At 36.3% G+C, this 21714-nt stretch overlaps 1 protein-coding gene across 2 annotated transcripts in view; it reads left to right on the top strand.

Annotated features, from left to right (window-relative positions):
• PPP3R1 (protein phosphatase 3 regulatory subunit B, alpha) overlaps positions 1–21714 on the top strand; it is a 63176-nt gene extending 41462 nt beyond the window's left edge. Inside the window, exons 3-6 of one of the 2 annotated variants that reach the window (XM_055540517.1) lie at positions 12900–13076; positions 14139–14198; positions 15547–15731; positions 21141–21714. In XM_055540517.1, the coding sequence (XP_055396492.1) occupies positions 12900–13076; positions 14139–14198; positions 15547–15731; positions 21141–21170 (452 nt within the window). In that variant the 3' untranslated portion in view covers positions 21171–21714. Of the gene's footprint in view, positions 1–12899; positions 13077–14138; positions 14199–15546; positions 15732–20441 lie in introns of both variants that reach the window. The other variant, XM_055540516.1, reaches the window with a different exon arrangement.

Genomic DNA, 21714 nt, shown 5'->3' with positions numbered 1-21714 from the left:
ATTGACACAGTGCCCAATTGCTAAATCCGATGGAGTAAAAAAACCTGTGAAATCATTTGTGGTATTTGGGGAGATTTGAACACTGATTATTTACTATCAAGGGATTAATTTGTAATAATTACTGTTTTAGTTAGAAGAATATTTTAGAGATAGATGGTAAATACTGAACAGACATGGACATGGTACTACTATGTCTGGGATTTGCTCTAAAATACTTGAAGTGGATTATAAATAAGATTTTTAATGTGTTAATGATTGAAACTGGGTGATGGGTATGTGGGATTGATTATGAGTCTCTCAATCTTTATATTTGTCTAAAGTTTCCTTTATATGTATTTTTTTAATAAGTGAAAAAAAGTGGAAAATAACTGAGTAATATCAAGGAGAAATTATTATTTAAGTATAGATAAGTATGGCCTGCAACACAGCTAGCTTTAATAATAATAAGAGGTGGTTAAGCTCATTTTCACCACTGAAAGAACTGAGGTGTTAACAATAGAAGTGGAAGTGTGATGCCTGGCAAAGAGCAGATGCTGAATAAGTATCTGTTGACTGAATAAGCTAGTACGAGCTCAGTGCTGGATTATATAGACAGCTAGTTGGATAATTTTAAAGGCTGTATCTTTAGAAAAACCCAGTAGTTACCAGTCACTCCATTTGTTTTCATAAATAATGACAAATACTTATATGGCATTTAACACATACCGGGCACTGATCTAAGCACATCACATAGATTTACTTTGTAACCTTCACAATAGTCTCATGAAAGAAGTGTTGTTACTTTTCTCATTGTATAGATGAAAAAACAGAGACATCGGTAATTGACCTAAGATCACGCAGCAGCAGGTAAAGTAACAAAGCTGTGATTTATATCAAGCAGTCATGTTCCAGAGTTGTATCTTTAATCAATACTGTACAGCCTCTCTTATAGTAACTCTTATCAGATTAATGTTGTTTGTCTACATGAATGATCTTATGGAAAAATCGGATTTGTCTAAGATATATTTAGGTATTCTGATTTTGTGTGTCTCTTAATGTCTCTTAATTCAGTATTTGGTTTTTGTTGAATTAAATTATTCTTGGCCATTGTGACTTTGTTCTTTCTGTTGGCTAACCTGTCTGGAGAAGGAAATGTATACTCTGTTGGGGTGATTTGGTCGAAGACTGTGGTTGTAACTTGGCATGATAACTTGGAAAAATGGCTGAGTACAAGATACTAGATTAGATAGTTTAGCAGAGGGCTAGATTGGAGCACAGGTGGAAGTGAGTGGAAATTCAGATTCAACTAATTTTTTTTACTGTTGATAAAACCAGTATAACTCTGAATAATTTTAATAAAATTGGTAAATGTAAGGCCTGTTTTGTAGATTGAATGCAGTTGAAAGACTAGAAAAGTCTTTTATCTGAAGAGATTTCTCAGTTTTCTTTTGTTAGAAGGTGACCCAAGAGGAGCTTGGCAGGCTCTGAAGGAACATTTCCCTTTGCATAATGAACTATCTGTAGAAACCTTGAAGACACCTTTAGCCACTAGGACACTGCTCTCATTTTAAGTCAACAGTCTCATATTTAAGTGGTTTTGTTTCTGGTTTGAATATTTCTGCTCACAGTCAGATTGTCTCAGGGAGGTTTACATGTTCATATTCTTTACTTAGACTCGGATGTTTCTTTGTTTTGAAAACAAAACTTTTTCACAGAAAAAGTTAATCTAAAGTTAATTTGATTTCCTCTTTCACTTCTGCATTCCTTTATGTTTCCTTTCTTATATGGACTAGTCTAACTCACTATAATTTTTCAGTGTTGTGTATTCTATATCTTTTTTTTTTGTATTTTTTTTCTTTTTATTGTTTTTTTCTCTTTTTTTTAATTTTTTAATTTTTTTGTTTTTTTTTCTTATTTTATTTAGTGTTGTGTATTCTAAAGAGTAATATCTGGTTTACTCCCAAATCATTCATCAAGACTCCATCAGCCATGATTATCAGTTGCTTAGCGATCCTGAACTCTACTATATTTCACTTAGTCCACTGAGAATTGCTTACATTCTCTTTCAGTAAAGTTTTATTGCTGAGTAATAAAGTATAGTGCACGAACTTGAACACCTAGGCTTGAATTTGCTACGTTGTTTTGTAGTTACAGTACCTTAAAAAAAAAAAGAAGATCCCTGGATGATCTGCTATATTCTAAATATTTCGGATTTTTATGTGAATAGTCTTAAGAAGAATGAAGTGCTACCTCTGTCTTCTTTATCTGTACTGTCAGATTTTGGCATCGTGGTAGCACTTGCACATTTTTAGTTTTTGCAGGGAAAGTCCATGGCATGTAGTAATTTGAGAGTCTACCACAAAGTTGAATCGTTTTGTAGCTGGTATGTAGAAGACAATTGCATCAGCTGGTGAGAAAACCTATCTAGGCATTTAGCAAAACTGTAAATTCTTGGATCTTTCTCAGAATATTAGAGCAAAAGATATGGAAAAATATGCAAGGAACTTGGGGAACAATACAGAATGTAATAGCATCTGCCTAAAAGACATCTCGAAAGATGTAGTAGATAAAACAGAAGCAAAAATAACCAGTGCATTAGTAGGAGAAATTTTTCTTCATCTGGAAAATCATATCTTCTGATTGGAAAAGCATTCTGATAGTTGGGAAGTTTAGATTAAAAGAGGTCTATATTTAGTGTTAACCTCTTTTGTAATTTTAGAAGTCCAAAAGCAAAAAAGAAAACCCTAGAAGCTGCTCGACAGGGAAAAGTTTGGCCTCAAAAAAATGAGAGTCTGCTGGCATTGGAATTCTTAGCAGCAGCAATAGGTATTAGAAAGCAATAGGGCAGTTAATTCAAAGTTCTGAGTTCCTGAATCCAGAATTTGATATCAATCAAATGATTACTCAGGTGAGAGATCAAATTAAAGACATTTCCAGAAATTTAAGGACTTGGCAAAATTTACCTTTCATGAGTTCTTAAATATGCACCCAGAAAAGTGAAATAGAAGTTAGAGAAAAAAGGAAGAAACAAGATCCAAGAAACTAAATCTCTAAGACACCAGTGAAAATCCCCGGATAACAGCTCTGCCAGGGGGCCTGGAAAGCAGGTGGTTCAAATTAGAGCAAGAAGCCAGAACTGTCTGTGGAAGACATCATCAAGAAAAAAGTAGAAGCCATTACATAAATTGTATGCTGGAATTTCTTAGTGTTAAGATAAAAAGCAAGTCAATAAGAAAAAAAAAAGCAGAGACTGGGGTTGCAGTATGCAGTATTACATTTTTGGTGATAAACCAGATTGAGCTCTGGAGCAGCCACAAATAAGTCTTTTGACTGGTCCTGAAAGTAAAAGAAGACTCTTGAATATGCTTGATTTTGTGAAAATACTGTATTTTGGGGGGAGTTGGTGGTGGGGAGTGATACAGTGCTAAAGAAAAGGACAACTAGCATATTCAAGCACAACATATCATAGAAATAGATAAAAGGAAAGCTTGGAGAATGTGGTGTAATGAATTAGGGTTGGATTTGATTTACAAAACAGTGGAAATCATTGAGAGCCACATCTTTTGAATAAGGTATGTTACACAGTATACTTAGGTTAAAAGAAAAAAAGAATATGACTTTTAAAAAATTAATCATTTTTAATTGGAGGATAATTACCTTATAGTGTTGTGTTGGTTTCTGCCATACATCAACATGAAACAGCCATAGGTATATGTATGTCTTCTTCCCTCTTGAACCTCCCTCCTAAGAGTATGACTTATAAGCCAAGTTATTGATAACTTAGAAAACTTGAAGATGTGTTATCTGACCTTATAAATATATGCTTTTTCATTAACTTATTGCATATTTTTATTTGAACCACAGTGTAAATAAACAAAAGGAGGAAAAACAATAGCAATACAAACACCTTCAGCAGGAAAACCAGTTGGAGAACATCTTAGAAATATGTTTTTTGGTTTTTATCTACCTGCAGTGTGGAAATACTGTCATTATTCCCTTTTCTCCACCCTTGGCCCAAGAGTACAGGTTGAGTTGAGGAACAGCAATATTTAGTATCTCTTAGCCCAGTATTCTGTGTTAACTCTTCTGGTGGAACTAACAAGGAAAAGAAATTATAAAGTATTTCAAGAAATCCCTTTATCCAGCTTTTACCATCAAGCTTTTCAGATTAAGCAGTTTTACTTAACTCTCTGGGTCTTTTTTTCTCATTTGGAGTTTTTCATTTCCAAGGTTTCTTTCAGCTTTTTGCATTACATGGCTTTTCTATGACAGATTTTCTTCTGAAACTCAGTAAGCTCTGAAATTTCTAAGAATGTTTTTTTGGATTAAGTGTGTAGCTTCTTTTGTGACATCTTTGGATAGTATTCATTTGCCTTGTGAATTTTGATGTGGTGGATCATTTTTGACTGTGTCGCTTATGTAAAGTAGAAGTTAAGTGTTACATAGTGTTCACATTTTGAAGGAGTGTTCTAGAAGAAAGAAAGGAAACAGTTTCCAGTATTAGTAATGAAAAGGCTGAAGTCACTTACAGTCCCTATACATGTTAAAAGAATAACAAGGCAACTTTATGAACAGTCTTATTCCGGTAAGTTCTACACCTTGGATAAAACAGACAAATTCCTTGAAAAACAAATACAGGCAGACCTCTTTTTATTGTATTTCACTTTACCATGCTTGCAATATTGCATACGTTTTCATTATTATTGTTATATTTATTATGGGGATTGTGATCAGTGATCTTTGATGTTTCTGTTATGACCTGCCAAAGGCTCAGATAATAACACTTTTTAGCAATAAACTATTTGTAGGTTTTTTTTTTACATAATGCTATTGCATACTTAATAGAATACTTAATTCTATATAGAATAGAATACTTAATAGAATACTTAATTCTTAATAATAAAGAATAGAGTAAACATATTGATAACTTTTATATATGCATTGCAAAACCAAAAAATCATGTGACTTGCTCTTTTTGCAATAGTCTAGAACCAAATCTGTGATATCTTCAAGGTATACCGGTTCCTAAAACTGACCCAAAAGGGAATAGAAAATCTTAATAGCATTATATCTATTAATGAAATTGAATTTTTTCTCACAAGGAAATCTCCAGGGCCAAGATGGGTTTACTGGTAAATTCTAGCAAACATTTAATGGGCGGCGGTGGGGGGGCGAAAGTCATAATCTAGAATCCTTCAGAAAATAGAAGCTAGCATTACACCAATAGCAATACCAAAGATGAAGCACAAGCTGGAATCAAGATTGCCAGGAGAAATACCAATAACCTCAGATATGCAGATGACACCACCCTTATGGCAGCAAGTGAAGAACTAAAGAGCCTCTTGATGAAAGTGAAAGTGGAGAGTGAAAAAGTTGGCTTAAAGTTCAACATTCAGAAAACTAAGATCATGGCATCCAGTCCCATCACTTCATGGCAGATAGATGGGAAAACAGTGGAAACAGTGACTGACTTTATTTTTGGGGGCTCCAGAATCACTTCAGATGGTGATTGTAGCCATGAAATTAAAAGATGCTTTACTCCTTGGAAGGAAAGTTATGACCAACCTAGATAGCATATTCAAAAGCAGAGACATTACTTTGCCAACAAAGGTCTGTCTATTCAAGGATATGGTTTTTCCATTGATCATGTATGGATGTGAGAGTTGGACTATAAAGAAAGCTGAGCGCCAAAGAATTGATGGCTTTGAACTGTGGTGTTGGAGAAGACTCTTGAGAGTCCCTTGGACTGCAAGGAGATCCAACCAGTCCATCCTAAAGGAGATCAGTCCTGGGTGTTCATTGGAAGGACTGATGCTAAAGCTGAAACTCCAGTACTTTGGCCACCTGATGTGAAGAGCTGCCTCATTTGAAAAAAGACCCTGATGTTGGGAAAGATTGAAGGCAGTAGAAGAAGAGGATGACAGAAGTTGAGATGCTTAGATGACATCACCAACTCAATGGACATGAGTTTGGGTAATCTCCGGGAGTTGGTGATACACAAGGAGGCCTGGCGTGCTGCGGTTCAAGGGGTCACAAAGAGTCGGACACCACTGAGCAGCTGAAATGAATACCAAAGATGCTATAGAAAACTATAGACCTGTATTCACCATGAACATAGATGCAAAAATCCTTAAACATTTTTAAGTCACATAAATGTGTTAAAAGGACAGTAAAGCATGATCAAGTGGAGTTTATACCAGGAGTATGATTTTAACTTAAAAAAAGAAAATCAATATGATTCACTATATTGACATAATAAAAGAGGAAAAAAATCTCAGTAGGTGTATCCGAGTATTTGTTTGAAGAGTTCAGTACCCATTAATGATAAATACTTTTGGTAAATTAAGAACAGAAAGGAATTTTCTCCACCTGATAAAGGGCACCTACAAAAAAAAACCCTACAGCTAACGTCATACTTATTTAATGATAAAAGATTGAATGCTTTCCATGTAAGACTGGGGGGGGAAGCAGTTTTTCACTCTTAATTGTAGACAAACTTGTACTAGAAGTTCTAGCCAGTACATTAAGTCCAGAAGAAGAAATAAAATATGAAAGTGAAAGTCGCTCAGTCATGTTGGACTCTTTATGACCCTATGGGCTATACAGTGCATAGAATTCTCCAGGCCAGAATGCTGTAGTGGCTAGCCTTTCCTTTCTCCAGGGGATCTTCCCAACCCAAGGATCAAGCCTCGGTCTTATGCATTGCAGGCAGATTCTTTACCAGCAGAGCCACAAGGGAAACCCGAAATAAAATGTATTCAGATTGAAAAGGCAGGAATAAAATTGTCTTTATTCTTAGATGACATGGTTGTGTTTGTAGTAAATCCTGTTACCAGAAATAAGAAGTGAGTTTAGCAAGATTGTAGGCTACAAGGACAGTATACAAAAACCAGTGGAATTTCTATATAATAGCAGTGAGCAATTGAAAAAAATGAAATTAATAAGAATACTATTTATAGTAGAATAAAAACATTGGGATATTCAAGTGTAAATTTAATCAACTAGATGTTAAGATCTGTACATTGAACTATGAAACATCACTGAGAGGAAGCTTATAAAGACCTAAATAAATGGAAGGAGGTACCATATTCCTAGATTGGAAGACTTTGATACTCTCAAGGTATTGGTTTGACTTTGATTGATCTATAGAGTTAAGACAATCTCAATCAAATTTTCAGCAGGGTTTTAATAAAAACTACCATATAATTATTAATTCTATATAGAAAAATCACAGGTCTTAGAAGAGCCAGCACAGTTTTGGAAAGGGACAAGAAAATGTGAGGACAGTGTCCCCTGATTTAGAGGCTTACTATGAAACATAAAACTATGGTGTTGACATAAGATAGATAAGCAAATCTAGAGGGTATAAACCCCTGTATGTTTTTATTCACTTGATTTTTTAAAACATTTTTTAATTGGATATTTTACATGTAACATTTTGTGAATTTAAGGTACAATTTGTTGATTTGTATAGTTAATTGGTTTTTGACAAAAACATTGAAGATAGCATTGTAAGGGGAGCCTTTTAAACAAATAGCTGGAATGAAAGTTTACCCTTAACTTATATACAGAAAACATTTGGTCATAAATTTAAACCATAAAAGCTACAACTATGGAACTTCCAGAAGAAAACATCAGCCAAAATCTTATTATAGGCAGAGATTTTTAGTTGATCTGTGAAATGTGAATCATTAAAGAACAAAATGGGTCTCATCAAAATTGAAAGTTTTTGCTCTTTAAAGGCAGTTTATAAGCGGGATATAAAGCTGCCTTTTTAAAAAGTAAAAGAAGATACTTGAAATACCTCTACCTGACAAAGGACTTGCACCATCAGTCTAAAAAGAGAATCACACAACTTTTAAAAGACAACCAGACAGTGAAGAATCCTCCTGCAATGCAGGAAACCCAGGTTCAGTCCCTGGGTTGGGAAGATCCCCTGGAAAAGGGAATGGCTACCCACTCCAGTATTCTTGCCTGGAGAATTCCATGGGTGGAGGCCTGGGAGGCTCATGGGGTTGCAGAGTCAGACATGACTGAGCAACTAACATTTTCCCTTTCACATTTAAAGAGATAAAGGATTTGAAGTCACGAAACAAATGAAGATATATGAGTTGTCAATAATCACATGAAAAAAGATCCTCAAGATGATTAATCCTTAGAGAAATGCAGGTTAAAACTATAATCACATACCGCTGCCATCACCAGAATGGCTCAACTTAAAAAGACTCAAAATACTATGATCTGGCAAGGAGGTAGAGAGAGCCCTTGGAATTCTCAGGTAGTGCTGATGGGAGTGTCAAATGGCACACCCACTTTGGAAAACTTCTTAACAGTTTCTAAAAGTCGGACATGTGCTTACCCTATGATCCAGCAATTCCAGGAAAACATTTGTTTACACAAAGATTAAATATATTCTTAGAAGCTTTATTCCTAATAGTTTCAGATAGGAGATAATAGGAATGTCTATTAAAGATGAACACTTAAACTGATTGGGAAGTATTCATACAATGGAATATATATACTACTTTGCCGTAAAAAAGAAGAAACTACTGACATATGAACCAACCTGATTAATGTCAGAAACTTGATTAGAAAAAGAAGACGTCAAAAACTTAATGAGAAAAAGAAGAGTACATACTTCTGATTCCATTTACATGAAATTCTAGACAGAATTTAGTTACAGAAAGCAAATCAGTGGTTGCCTGGAGTTGTGGTGGGGAGCTATGTGGGGTGTGTTTGTGATTGAAAGGGACCCAAGGAAACATTTGGAATGATAGACATGTGCTTTTTGTCTCGATTGCAGCGCTACTTCCATTAGGTGTATCAGTTCAGTTCAGTTCAGTCGCTCATTCGTGTCCTAATCTTTGTGACCCCATGAATTGCACCACGCCAGGCCTCCCTGTCCATCACCAACTCCCGGAGTTCACCCAAACTCACGTCCATCGAGTCGGTGATGCCATCCAGCCATCTCATCCTCTGTCGTCCCCTTCTCCTCCTGCCCCCAATCCCTCCCAGCATCAGGGTCTTTTCCAATGAGTCAACTCTTCACATGAGGTGGCCAGAGTATTGGAGTTTCAGCCTCAGCATCATTCCTTCCAGTGAGCACCCAGGACTGATCTCCTTTAGGATGGACTGGTTGGATCTCCTTGCAGTCCAAGGGACTCTCAAGAGTCTTCTCCAACACCACAGTTCAAAAGCATCAATTCTTCAATGCTCAGCGTTCTTCACAGTCCAACTCTCACAATCCATACATGACCACTGGAAAAACCATAGCCTTGAGTAGACGGACCTTTGTTGGCAAAGTAATGTCACTGCTTTTGAATATGCTATCTAGGTTGGTCATAACTTTCCTTCCAAGGAGTAAGTGTCTTAATTTCATGGTTGCAATCACCATCTGCAGTGATTCCCAGAGTTGGTTTAAAATTTCTTTTCAGCATTTTATTTACAACTTGATAATCCTTTAGTTGGTGCTGATGTCTTGTTTTTGTATATTTGATAATTAATATTTTAAAGTTGGCTTTCCCTCATAGCTCAGTCGGTAAAGAATCTGCCTGCAATGCAGGAAACCCAGGTTTGAAAGTATGTAATAATTTAATCTAGAAACATCAAAAGCATATATTTCATGTTGCTTTAGAAAATTGTGATATACCCCCCTAAAATCTAAATATTTTAAAAGTGGTTGAAAATTTTTCACTTGTAAGAAAAAGACACAGTACAAATGTCCATATTTCATAATATACCTTTTTGATTCTCTTTGAGTATTAATAGGGAGTTTTCTTTGTTTTGTTTCATTGTCAAACTGTTCTGTGCAGAACATAAATATTAGACTGTTAGTCTATAGAGAAGGTCATTATAAAATTAGGTGTGTATTTTGAAGCTGCTTCAGTTCAGTTCATTACAGTTGTTCAGTTGTATCCGACTCTTTGTGACCCGGTGGACTGCAGCACACCAGGCTTCCCTGTCCATCACCAACTCCCAGAGCTTACTCAAACTCATGTCCATTGAGTCAGTGATGCCATCTAACCATCTCATCCTCTGTTGTCCCCTTCTCTTCCCGCCTTCAATCTTTCTCAGCATCAGGGTCTTTTCAAATGAGTCAGTACCTCGCATCAGGTAGCCAAAATATCGGAGTTGCAGCTTCATCATCAGTCCTTCCAATGAATTTTCAGGACTGATTTCCTTTAGGATGGACTGGTTGGATCTCCTTGCAGTCCAAGGGACTCTTCAAGAGTCTTTTCCAACACAACAGTTCGAAACATCAATTCTTCGGCGCTCAGCTTTCTTTATAGTCCATGGAGCTGCTTATGAAGGTTTTTATCTGTAATGTTCTCTTCTGCGCCCCCTGGTGGTTTTGATTTCTTATTTGGGATAACATTGGAAATACAGTTATTACTCTTGTAGACTGAATTTTACAGAAGACATTAAAACTTTTAAACTAGTCTTTATGTTGAAAACCTATCCAATAGCTTCTATTGACAATACTGAAGGGCTTTAATCATATGGTAGTCTTCACAATAATTACTTAAAAAAAAAAAGTTTGTTTTTTTTTTGACAGTTAGCAACCTAGTTAATAACGAGGAACAAATTATTAAGCAATACCACAGAAATAAAATTTTACAAACAAGACCTACCTAAGATGGTGCTAAATTTAGATCAGAGTTTGAGGAGAAAATAGGATATTTGAATAGTCTCAGAGTACTCCTCCCACTATTTTTCGATGCAAAGGGAAAAATAGTAGATTTATAGTGGAGAAATCTGACAGAAACCCCTCTGGCCACCCTTGACAATGATGAAGTCAGAAGGGCACATTATTTCTACTGTATTCTTGCCCCAAATGCATTCTAATCATGAAAAAAAACCCAGCAATTCATGCTGGAGGACATTTTACAAAATACTGGATCAAAAGTTTCAAAGTTATGAAAGACAAGATAAAAATTGAGTTGTCATAAATTGGAGGAGACTTAAGGAAAAATTACCAAGAAGTTGCAAAAATAATAGAAGTCTCAGTTATCACACACCCAGCTGCTTCTGATGTTAACATTTCACAGACTTGAAATGCAATTATTGTTATCAAAATCGAGAAATTAATCATTGTTACAACATTGTAAGCTCTATATTTTAGTGGGGAAAAAAAGGGGACTTTGAAAAATTTTTTCTTTTCCAAGATTCTGTTCAGGATACCACATCACATTTGGTTGTTTCTTTGAAAATAACTATTATTGCTCGAAGGATTTGACAGACTTGCTTTGTTTTTAAGTCATTAACAAACCAATAGGTAATAAATTATTTATAAAGTGGCTGTTACAATTTTTTGAAGGATTAGTTTTTTGTTCTTTATTACTATTAAACAAATTTTGAGAATTGGCTAAAATTTGAGGAAAGTGTGTTTTTCTACCGTTCTGCTTATTTCTTTTCCTTTGCATTCTGAGAAACCTCAAAACCACCTAACAGTGAAGTAGCAGCTTAGTGTGTGTGTGTGTGTGTGTGTTTAGTAATAACAGTGCTTGAAGGCCTACATCTCTTTGCTACTGTTGGGAATCTCTTGTATTCTTCTTTCTAAATGAGAAAAAATATATATATATATAATAAATTGTTGGTATTTATCTGAGACGATGATGAATAGATAAGCAACCTTCTATGTATTAATATTATATATTCTTTAGTGTTATTATGTCCAATTAGAAATACTTAAACTTAGAGTAGCATCATGAGATCTCTTAAAGCAACTTCTTAATTATTTTATGTGTTAATACTAATAAGATTCTTGAAATAACTTCTTTAAATAAGTAACCATCTAGTTTTCACATTTATTCCTGAGTATATTCAAGGGTGCATTGATCTGGGTAAGGTCTCAATAATTTAATTTGGTTGTTTTCTGTGTTAACATTCCATAGTAGTAGCTGTATTTTAGAAACTCAGACTAAAAGATCTTTTTTTAATATCTTAATTTTTAGAGGCATACATACATGTATGATTATAAGATTATCTGTTATAATACTTTGTATAGTATAGTTTAAATTGAATATGTAGGAACTTTGAACTACTAGAAAAGATAGTTCCTCCCAGAGGTATCCTTACAAAAAGTGGAAAAATAGCATGAGTCTCAACTTGGCAAAACATGAAAAACAGTATCTCTGAGTCACAAGATGAGTCAAAAGGGTGAGGTTTGTTTGTTTTTCCTTGTTCATCTGTTTTAAAGGGAGTGTGATTCCAAGTAGCTGAAAAAAATCTTCGATGAAAGATGGTGCCAAAAGTTGGAATTCTTTATATTTAGAAGTACATATCTGAAACATTCAGTGGTGTTGCCAGGATGGATTTGATCTGTGCCTAACTGTTAGGAGATTGGGAATAACTGTAAATGAAAACCTTTAAAAGATATTTAACTTTTATTAAATTTTTTCTTAAAATCTAATTAAAAATTTAAAAGTGCTGGGTTTTATTTGTTCGTATTTGCAAAGAATGATCTTTAGACAAATATTCAAGAAGCTGGCAGCATTGGAGGGAGACTTTGAATATTGAACTGTATTCAAACCTTGTTCAGATTTTGAACCATGAACTGTTAGAAATAAACTAAATTAAAATTTTAAAAGAGAAATGAAAATCAGAGTGCCTGATGTACATAGCAGAGATTGATTTAGTCCGCCTGATATGAACCACCTGACTTTCATGATCAGCTTAGCATTGTCAATCCTGTAATATCTTGGTACTCAGCATACAGTTGGTTGTATGTTATGGCGGGTGCAGACAAGCAAAGAGGTAACGAAAAAAATTTCATGATATATTTTCTTTGTTATAAGAAGTCCATAGTGTGTTCAACTCTAAATTAAATTGAAAAACTATTGGATAACTGCTGAATTTTTTCTTGTAGTTATCATACAATCATTTGGTAAATCGTGCTGCTTCTCTTTGTTTGCTTTTAGTTGATGCTGATGAAATTAAAAGGCTAGGGAAGAGATTTAAGAAGCTCGATTTGGACAATTCTGGTTCTTTGAGTGTGGAAGAGTTCATGTCTCTACCTGAGTTACAACAGAATCCCTTAGTACAGCGAGTAATAGATATATTCGACACAGATGGGAATGGAGAAGTAGACTTTAAAGGTAAGAAAGTACTTTTAGTTAAACTGCAAGTTAGATAATCTATGAATAGTCTTACATTTCTATGTACAAAAATGTCTGAAAAGTTGATTTTTTCTTGAATGTCCTTGAGTACTGGTTTTCTTATAATAATAGATTGTTAAAACTTAAAAGTCTGTGATATATGAACTTTAATAAACTAATAAGACCTTGTACTTTTTGGGACATAAATGATCGAAGTGTCCTTTTAGGTAATCTAAAAAATGGGATTTAGTATTTCTTTTGTTGTTAGAAAATTTTAGAGAAACTTAAAATATTAGAAGCCCCATTTTTTAAAAACTGTTTTTTAAAAGAATGAGACTTTAACAATAAGTCAGCAATAAAAAAAAAAAAGCTGAAGTCAGAAGGATAGGAGTATTATCATAGAAGGGATTAATTTAGTTAATCTAGATTTTACAAAGACAGTAGTGCTTTTGCTAATGTCAGCCATTTGATTCTGCACTTTAAATAAACCTTTCATTTCATCAGGAAGTCAACAGTTTTTGTTATTTTCATTTGAAGAACTGAATTGTCCAAGTGAAGGGCTCTTAACTGGTTGTGATTTAGTGTTCAGTAGCAGTGAAGAAAAATGACCATTTGTTATGAAACTTCAAACAGTTTATGTAAATGATTATGAATTTTGGAATGAGAAACCTCCCAATTTTTTCTGCCAAACGATTTAAATATTTTTTAAGCCCTCTTGTATAGTCATATTCTAAGAATATAGAGTTAAATAGCTTAAAGAAATATGTTTTTTGAGTGTTACGCTGTGTAGCAACTAATTAATAATAATAATAAATAAATCAACTTGTTGAAGTTGATTTGATTTTAGAGAGTTCCAGGTTCAAATTATATGTAGAAACTTGTTTGTTGAAGTTTCAAATTTGTCTCTTTCAGTTGTAAATGCCACTAGTAATATTTTCTTTTGGAACAGGAAAATATTCTATTATGAGCATGTAGGGTTTGTGTCCATGAGCGTGTGTATATTGTTCTTCTTTGTAAAAAATGGAAACTTCTGATTTGTAAATGTTTTTTATTCTTATTCAGAGTTCATTGAGGGAGTCTCTCAGTTCAGTGTCAAAGGAGATAAGGAACAGAAGTTGAGGTGTAAGTATTTTTCTTCACTGAGTTCATTCTTCCTCTTAGACCATTACCCCATACTACATTATAACCTCCTTTTAAAATATTCTAAAAAGGTATCTTTTATTCTAGATCCTTAGTAGACATAACAGAAATTTTACATTCTGGAGAAAATCCTTTTTGGACATTTGCAATTTGTATTTTTTAATGATGTGTCATTGTTGCTTATAAGTTAGGTGTACAATACACAAAATTGATTCACAGTTTTTAAGGATTATATTCCATTTGTGGTTAAGTAATAGACAATATTGGCATGAAAGTGGGAAGAAATGCTTTAATATGATTAGCCTAACTTTGTTTACACTTGTATTCAGAATTATTTAGCCAGAAGTTTACTATTTTGGTTTATGTAGGCTTGCCTCTCTTTCAGGGAAAATCTGCTATCTTTTTAAAATATTCGGCTCTTAACTGGAGAGACATTATGTTCAATAACAGTTCTCTGAGGCACAGGCTATATGCTAACTTCCTTTGCAAGTGAATTCTTGATATAAATGAGAATAGTATTAATAGTAGTAACAGTTGCTGTCTTTGACTGTGTATTATCTCACTCAGTACTGTAAAGCAGCAGTCCCCAACCTTTTCAGCACCGGGAACCGGTTTTGTCCAAGACAGTTCTTCCATGGACTGGGGGTAGGGAGTGGTTCTGGGATGATTCAGTTGCATTACATTTATTGGGCACTGTATTATTATTACATCAGCTCTACCTCAGATCATCAGGCATTAGATCCTGGAGGTTGGGGACCCCTGCTGTAAAGAACCTGGGAGGTTAGAACTGTTATTAGCCCCAGTTTTATATGTGCAGAAACTGAAGCTTAGGAAAGAGTAAATGACTTAAAGTCTAGGCTATATTAATTGTCCCAGGCAGTCTTAACTCCATAGCCCATATACTTGTAACCACCTGCTGCTGCTGCTTAGTCACTTCAGTTGTGTCCGACTCTGTGTGACCCCATAGACGGCAGCCCACCAGGCTCCCCTGTCCCTGGGATTCTCCAGGCAAGAACACTGGAGTGGGTTGCCATTTCCTTGTCCAATGCATGAAAGTGAAAGTGAAGTCACTCAGTCGTGTCTGACTCTTAGTGACCCCATGGAGTGCAGCCTACCAGGCTCCTCTGTCCATGGGATTTTCCAGGCAAGAGTACTGGAGTGGGGTGCCATTGCCTTCTCCCAGTTTCACCTAAAAACAACATCTCTATGTAGGAAGGAGCTGTCCTCATAGTAGAATTCTAAATGCTGGGCAACTTACTATCTTCTCTTTCTTTGACAATGTTCGTGATTACCATGCAATTGCCATTGATTTTTCCTTACTCTTTTTTAGTTGCTTTCCGTATCTATGACATGGATAAAGACGGCTATATTTCCAATGGGGAACTCTTCCAGGTGCTAAAGATGATGGTGGGGAACAATCTGAAAGATACACAGTTACAGCAAATTGTAGACAAAACCATAATAAATGCAGATAAGGATGGGGATGGAAGAATATCCTTTGAAGAATTCTGTGCTGTAAGTACAAAAAAGCTAGTTCTTCATTAGTTACGTTTCATAAAAACATTTTTAATATCACTTAGTAGAGAATTCCTTATAGTTATATTTTGCCCTAGAAATTTGTTTGATTTTGCCCAATAGCCCCAGGTTCAAAGTTTTGAAGTGTTCTTTGTTGTAACTGTTACTAATTACTAATTATTCTCAAGAACTAATACTCTCAGTGATTGTCTGATAAAATGCCACAACAATGGTATTAGTCACTTTTACTTACTATTGGTAGCCTCCCAAGTGAACAGCTAGGTTATTTGAAAATACTTCTGTAGGAAATAAGAGTTCATGAATTTCAGCTAGGAATTCAGAGGCTTGGTCACAAGTATGATAGAAATGGAGTCCCCATCTGTCAAACTCAACAGCGAGGCAGTGTAAAGAGGTGATTTGTTTTCCCCTCTCCTGTTTTTCTAAGCTACTATGGGTAGCTTTTGTGATCTGGGGCAAGGGCTCCACAGAGGCATAGCCTGCAGTTGTGAGAAGTCCTGGAGGACTTGCTCTTGGTGGGAACTGGGGCACTGGCTCAGCTTCCTGTTTATTGCTTCTCTGCTGTGGCTGCTGCCCCTAAAACAGAGATAGTAACTTTCTGATGTGTCATAAGCAGTTTTAACGGTAAATTGAAGATGCTGGACAATCCAAACGAAATGCAAAGAAAATAAAACGTTGTGAAAATTTTCAGTCATCACTGGATGCTTCCATAGAAGGTTTTCTTCCTCTTCATTTTTTACTTAGAGGACACCAGCGAAAACAGATTAGCTTGTCATGTGTTACATAAGGACTTAAGTAGCTACTTGGGCTTTTAAGTAGAAGTTCACATTATATTTCAAGGATCTTTTTTCATCTCAAGGGAATGAGATCTTTGCATTTTGTTTCAAAAAAGTAGGGTGGTGCTCTAGTTAAAGAACAGGCTAGTTCTCCTTGGAAGAGAGTTAGAGAGGCTGAACTCCTGGGAAGGGAACCAGTGCCAGGGGTGCTGCTGCAGGTGCGTCCTCTCCCTCCGCCACGCCTCCTCCACTGTTGCCAGACGACTCCCGTGGGCAGGCATCGGCGTGTGCGTGACATGAGACTAGCCTGGTAATGGCATCATAGATAGCAGCCAGTTTTCAAAAGTAGGAAAAAAAGAAAAAAATTCCAAGACTTGAGGGAACAAAACAAAAACGAGGAACTTGGCTGGAGTGACATGAAGGGATGTGTATGAGTGAAGACTGTTTGCATTTAGTAAATATAAACTGTAACTTAAAATTACATGTAAATCACTTCACTAGTGGAAGGAAATACATCCCCTAGGTATAGAAATTATGCTCTGTACGCTGAAGGTGTAAGCTAAGCTTTGAGTTTATTTTTCAGCCTTTGTGATAAATTGCCCTTACTTGTATTTTTGGAGGGCATAGTTCAAGAATGAATGAAAATGTTTGTATATTAAGCCAAGTTTTGGGAACATTTATCAGGCTCATATCTTGGGCTTTATTGAGTTCTCTTTATTCTGTTTTTTTAAGCTGTAGCAGAGAGAAGAGAGAGTTATCTCAAAAGATCACACACTATGTATCTGTTTTAACATTTTTAGAACACTTAACTGTACACAAATCTTATAAATGATCAGTGACAGGATTAACGTTGATGGATTGAACGCATGTATTTACTTTTGTTTCCTTTGAAAATTTCACTGAAATTAAATGGGTTAAAAAGAAAAGGTTATAAACCCACAAGGACCAGTGAATAGCAGAGAGGATGGTAACTCAGTTTGGTAATTTATAAAGTTGAGTGGCTAGCAGTCAGGAGTGAAAATTCTAAGCTGTCAACTAGGAAAGCGGAGAAGCAGCTTGGTTTATAATGTGGAACCCCTGAAAAGCTCACAAAGTAGAGACATGACTGAAAGTGGGTGTGGAGGTGGGGCTAACAGGAGAGTGGCTTAAGTCTGTTTAAGAAGCACGTGGAACACAGCATGTCCTTCCTGACTCTGTTCAGTCTCTCCTGCATTGTAGTGGGAGATTGGCAAGAGTGAAATAGGGCTCGGTGTGTGTGTGTGTGTGTGTGTGTGTGTGCGCGCGCGCGCGCGTGTGTGTGCGTGTGCATGTGTGCGTGCAGGGGGCAGGGGGCGGAATTAAGTGAAGAACAGCATATTTGCATTTTGACACCTCCAGCCGCCTTTCTCTTACTGGATTCCCTGGCAGCTACACTTGTACCCTCTAGGCAAGAGGTGGGAAAAGCCCTGTTTGGGAAAGCTGACCTCTAGAAATGGTGTTTACCCAGTTGTTCAAAGCGCAGCGCGCAGTCAACAGCCCTGCCCTGTGCACGGAGGCTCTGGGGCAGCACTTTCCACATGAGGAGAGAGCCTAGGATCACCAGATATTCAAGGAAAACCTCTGATACGGATTACAGAGATGAAATCAAACCTGAAAAAGAAGCATGCTGAAGCAGGCTATGCAAGGGCAATAAACACTTGAAAAGTAGAACAGAAATCTGTCATTATTACCCTCAGGGATATAATGTATTAGATCTTTGAAACAAAAATTAGACAATGTATAAAAGAACTCTAGGAAATTTAAATGTTGGGATTCATCCTAGGAGGTCTAACATCCAAATGTTAGATCCCAGAAAGAAATTGGAGGGAAGGAAATCATCAAAAATGAATCAGAAAATTATCTCAGAATCAAAAGTAATGAGTTTCCTTGACTGATAGGACTTACCAAGTACCCAGCATAGTATATAAAAATAATCTGGGCCTTGGTACATTGTCATGAAATTTTAAAACAAAGAGATGGTTTACAGGCTTCCAAAGAGCTCAGGTAGAGGTACAGGGGTAGGGCTTCATACAGAGTCCGGAACCGTGCTGGTGATGCATTTCTCACCTAGCAACCTGGAAAACAGAAGACAAGACAAGGTTCTCAGTGAACGCAAACTGGATGACAGAATCAGACATGTTCAGCTTTGCAAGTCCGCCTCCCTTTTTCGTAAAGTACTAGAAAATGTGCTCCCACTATGAAAAGGTTATAAATCAAAAAAAGAAGTCAGTGTGAGATACAGGAAGCTCAGAGGGTCAGGCGGGAGAGAAAGCCATCTCTAGGAGGATCCATGGATGCCAAACCTGGATGGGAGTAAGTCCAAAAACTCTGGGAGTGATTTGAAAATAATAAAATTGATAGCTTGATACAATACATCTGAGTGCCTTTAGAGCAAAGTTTAGTGTTGAATTAATGATAAATGTATAGAACACCCAGTGAAGAAAAAGATCAGTTATTAACTGTAGCAGAGCAAATATGCAGGGAAGCAAAAGTAATCATAGTACACAGTTCTCTTCTGCTGTAAGTATTTTATGTAGTCATAAATAAAATGCTGAATTTCTGTCTAATAAAAAAAAATGCAGCTCTTTGAAGCATGGGAGAGGTGGGAAGTGTGTGGGGTAGGAGATGATGTAGGATAGGAGATGAAGGGAAGAGGTGTGTGTGTGGAAGTGAAAGCTGCATCTCCTATGATGGGAAGTTGATGGATAATGTCTAAAACTTTAAATCCAAGAAGAAGCAATGTGGGAATGTTATTTGGAGTCTTCTAGGCAAATACTGAACATCAGCTGAAAATTCTAAATGATTGCTGCTAAGTAAAAATGAAATTTGAGGACAGGATAGCAAATGGCTGTTTTCATTGACAGGAGTTGTAGAACTAGCTGGCTGTTTAAGCTTTATTTTTCAAATAAAAATTAAAAAGTTCAAAAATAGTAGCAGATGCAACTATGTACAACATGGATGAATCTCACAAACATAATGTTGAGTGAAACAAGACAGACATGAAAGATTTCATTTGTAAAGTGTGTAAAAACAGATCAAACTAATCCATGGTGTTAAGTCGTAGTGACTAGTTCTGTGTAGGTGGTGGCTTGGGAGGAAGGGAGGTAGTGGTGGGAGGGGGGTCGCAGAAGAGCCGTGGTGATGCCCTGGGTGCTGGTTACTTGGGTCATCACTCTGAAAATTCACCAAGCTGTTAACCTTTATGGTTTGCTTATTTTATGTAGGTTTTGCTTAATAAAAGTTATCCCCAAATAATGCTACAGGTAATCTCACTTCGACATTGCCATGTCACTATTCACAGAGGTGTCTGTAACAACTCTACATGTGTTTGACCCCATGGAAGAGCAGTGTGCAGAAAATTTTATTCATTACTTTTTGATACATTCTAGAATAGAGTGACAGTGAAGCCCGTATTTGATTTTCGATAGTTTTTATGGTAACACCTAGTTAACATTTGATACTAAATTACTGAAGTGTATGTCGAAATGCAAAGGAAAGAGTGGGCCAAATCCTACCGGTAGCCTATTTTTTATATTTTTGAGCTAAAAAAGTTTTTTTACACTTGAAAGTGTTGTTTTAAAAAAAAAAAAAAATGGAAGAAGGAAATTTAATAGAAACTATACATGGCCTACAAAGCTTAAAATACTTCCTGCCTAGTCCTTTACGGAGAAATTTGCCATCTCTTGTGTTAGAGCGCAAGAAAATGCTTGTTATCCTGGGAGCAAGAAGCCCTGAAAATTCTAACAAAAGGCAGTACAAGTTTTAAAAAAAGAAGAGCAGCTTCTGGAAATGGCTAAAGTAGTGTGCTTTTTTAAACTGCGGTTTTGGTAGGGTGGTTAGACTGGTGCAACGGAGTCCCTCAAACCTGGTCAAGTGTGGTCTGTTCTGTCTGTTTCAGGTTGTAGGCGGCCTAGATATCCACAAAAAGATGGTGGTAGACGTGTGACTCTTGTGTAAAGAGTACCACCCAACACTTTTGCTTTCTTCTCCATCTCTGAAGATCTGCTCAAGACGTCCAGCAATGCTCTCTGTGTATTTAAATGGAAGTATTTTTCTCTGTGAAGCCACATTTTCCAACATGAGCCTCATGAAGCCCAACTAAGTGTTATTGAACTCTTATTCTCTCAATAACTCAGTGTAGCACTTTAAAGCTGAAGGACAGCAGCATGAAAAGAGCATATCAATGTGGCGAAGAAAGGGAAGGGGTTGGCTTTTTAATTTATTTTTCTTCATCTTTTATAACAAGAAAGTATCTATATATACATATGTAAATATTTATATATAGATATATGTAGCTTTCTATATGTGTAGTAGGTTGGCTTTAATTTAATATACTTGATTCAGAAACAAAAATGATAAAGAGTACAAAAGTGCCAAGCAGAACATTCAACATCCTTACTTTTATTTCACACAGTTTTATATATAGATCGAAGATTGTACAGTTTGAGCCGGGTGTTAGGCCAGCTGTTTTCCTTTGCCTGCTCTTTCTCCTTTGAGAGATTGACAAAGCATTTGTTAACATCTTATTATTTACCTTGATTACATTTTTGTAACAAAGGAGTTTGTAACTTAATTTATACCTATGATATATTTCCAGGGACTGTGTCTCATTGCTGAGCAGCTTTGATGACGCCTCTGCTTGAGGAGAAAGTAGAGTCGAGTGCTGCTGCCGTGAGCTCGTTCTTGTGTTCATGCAGTCCCTGCACAGAGCTTGCGCCTCCTGCTGTTACTCCATCACTAGGAGCCATTGCGTCCACTAGGTGTCCCTGAGTCAGCGTCAGTCGTCGTGATTTTTATTCGTAAAGGACAGAAGCTGTGTGAGGCAGTCCTGATGTGATCTCAGACATGACTTAATGAAGAGTTCCGGAAATAATCATGTGATAGCTCAGGATATCCGTTTATGTTTCATTACATGGGTGGTAAATTGTCATTAAACTTACCTTTGAACCATAAATTTTCCCTTCTCTGTCTCAGAAGACTTGCAGCTAATCTAAAAACCGGTGATGGGTAATGCGCACGTGTGTATCTGTGCACCCACATATACTTACATATGGCTTACCCGGGAGAAACCTTACTAAACTGTTTGCCACAGAAGAGCAAAATTAATCCAAATTTATACCTCTTAAATTTCTTTACCACAAGGCATAGAGAGTGCATGATGGTGTTCTTCC

The sequence above is a fragment of the Bubalus kerabau genome, chromosome 11, assembly GCF_029407905.1.
Source record: "Bubalus kerabau isolate K-KA32 ecotype Philippines breed swamp buffalo chromosome 11, PCC_UOA_SB_1v2, whole genome shotgun sequence".
NCBI classification, from domain to species: Eukaryota; Metazoa; Chordata; class Mammalia; order Artiodactyla; family Bovidae; genus Bubalus; species Bubalus kerabau.
Note: the sequence above shows the minus strand (reverse complement) of the source record. Positions and strands in the feature narration are given on the sequence as shown.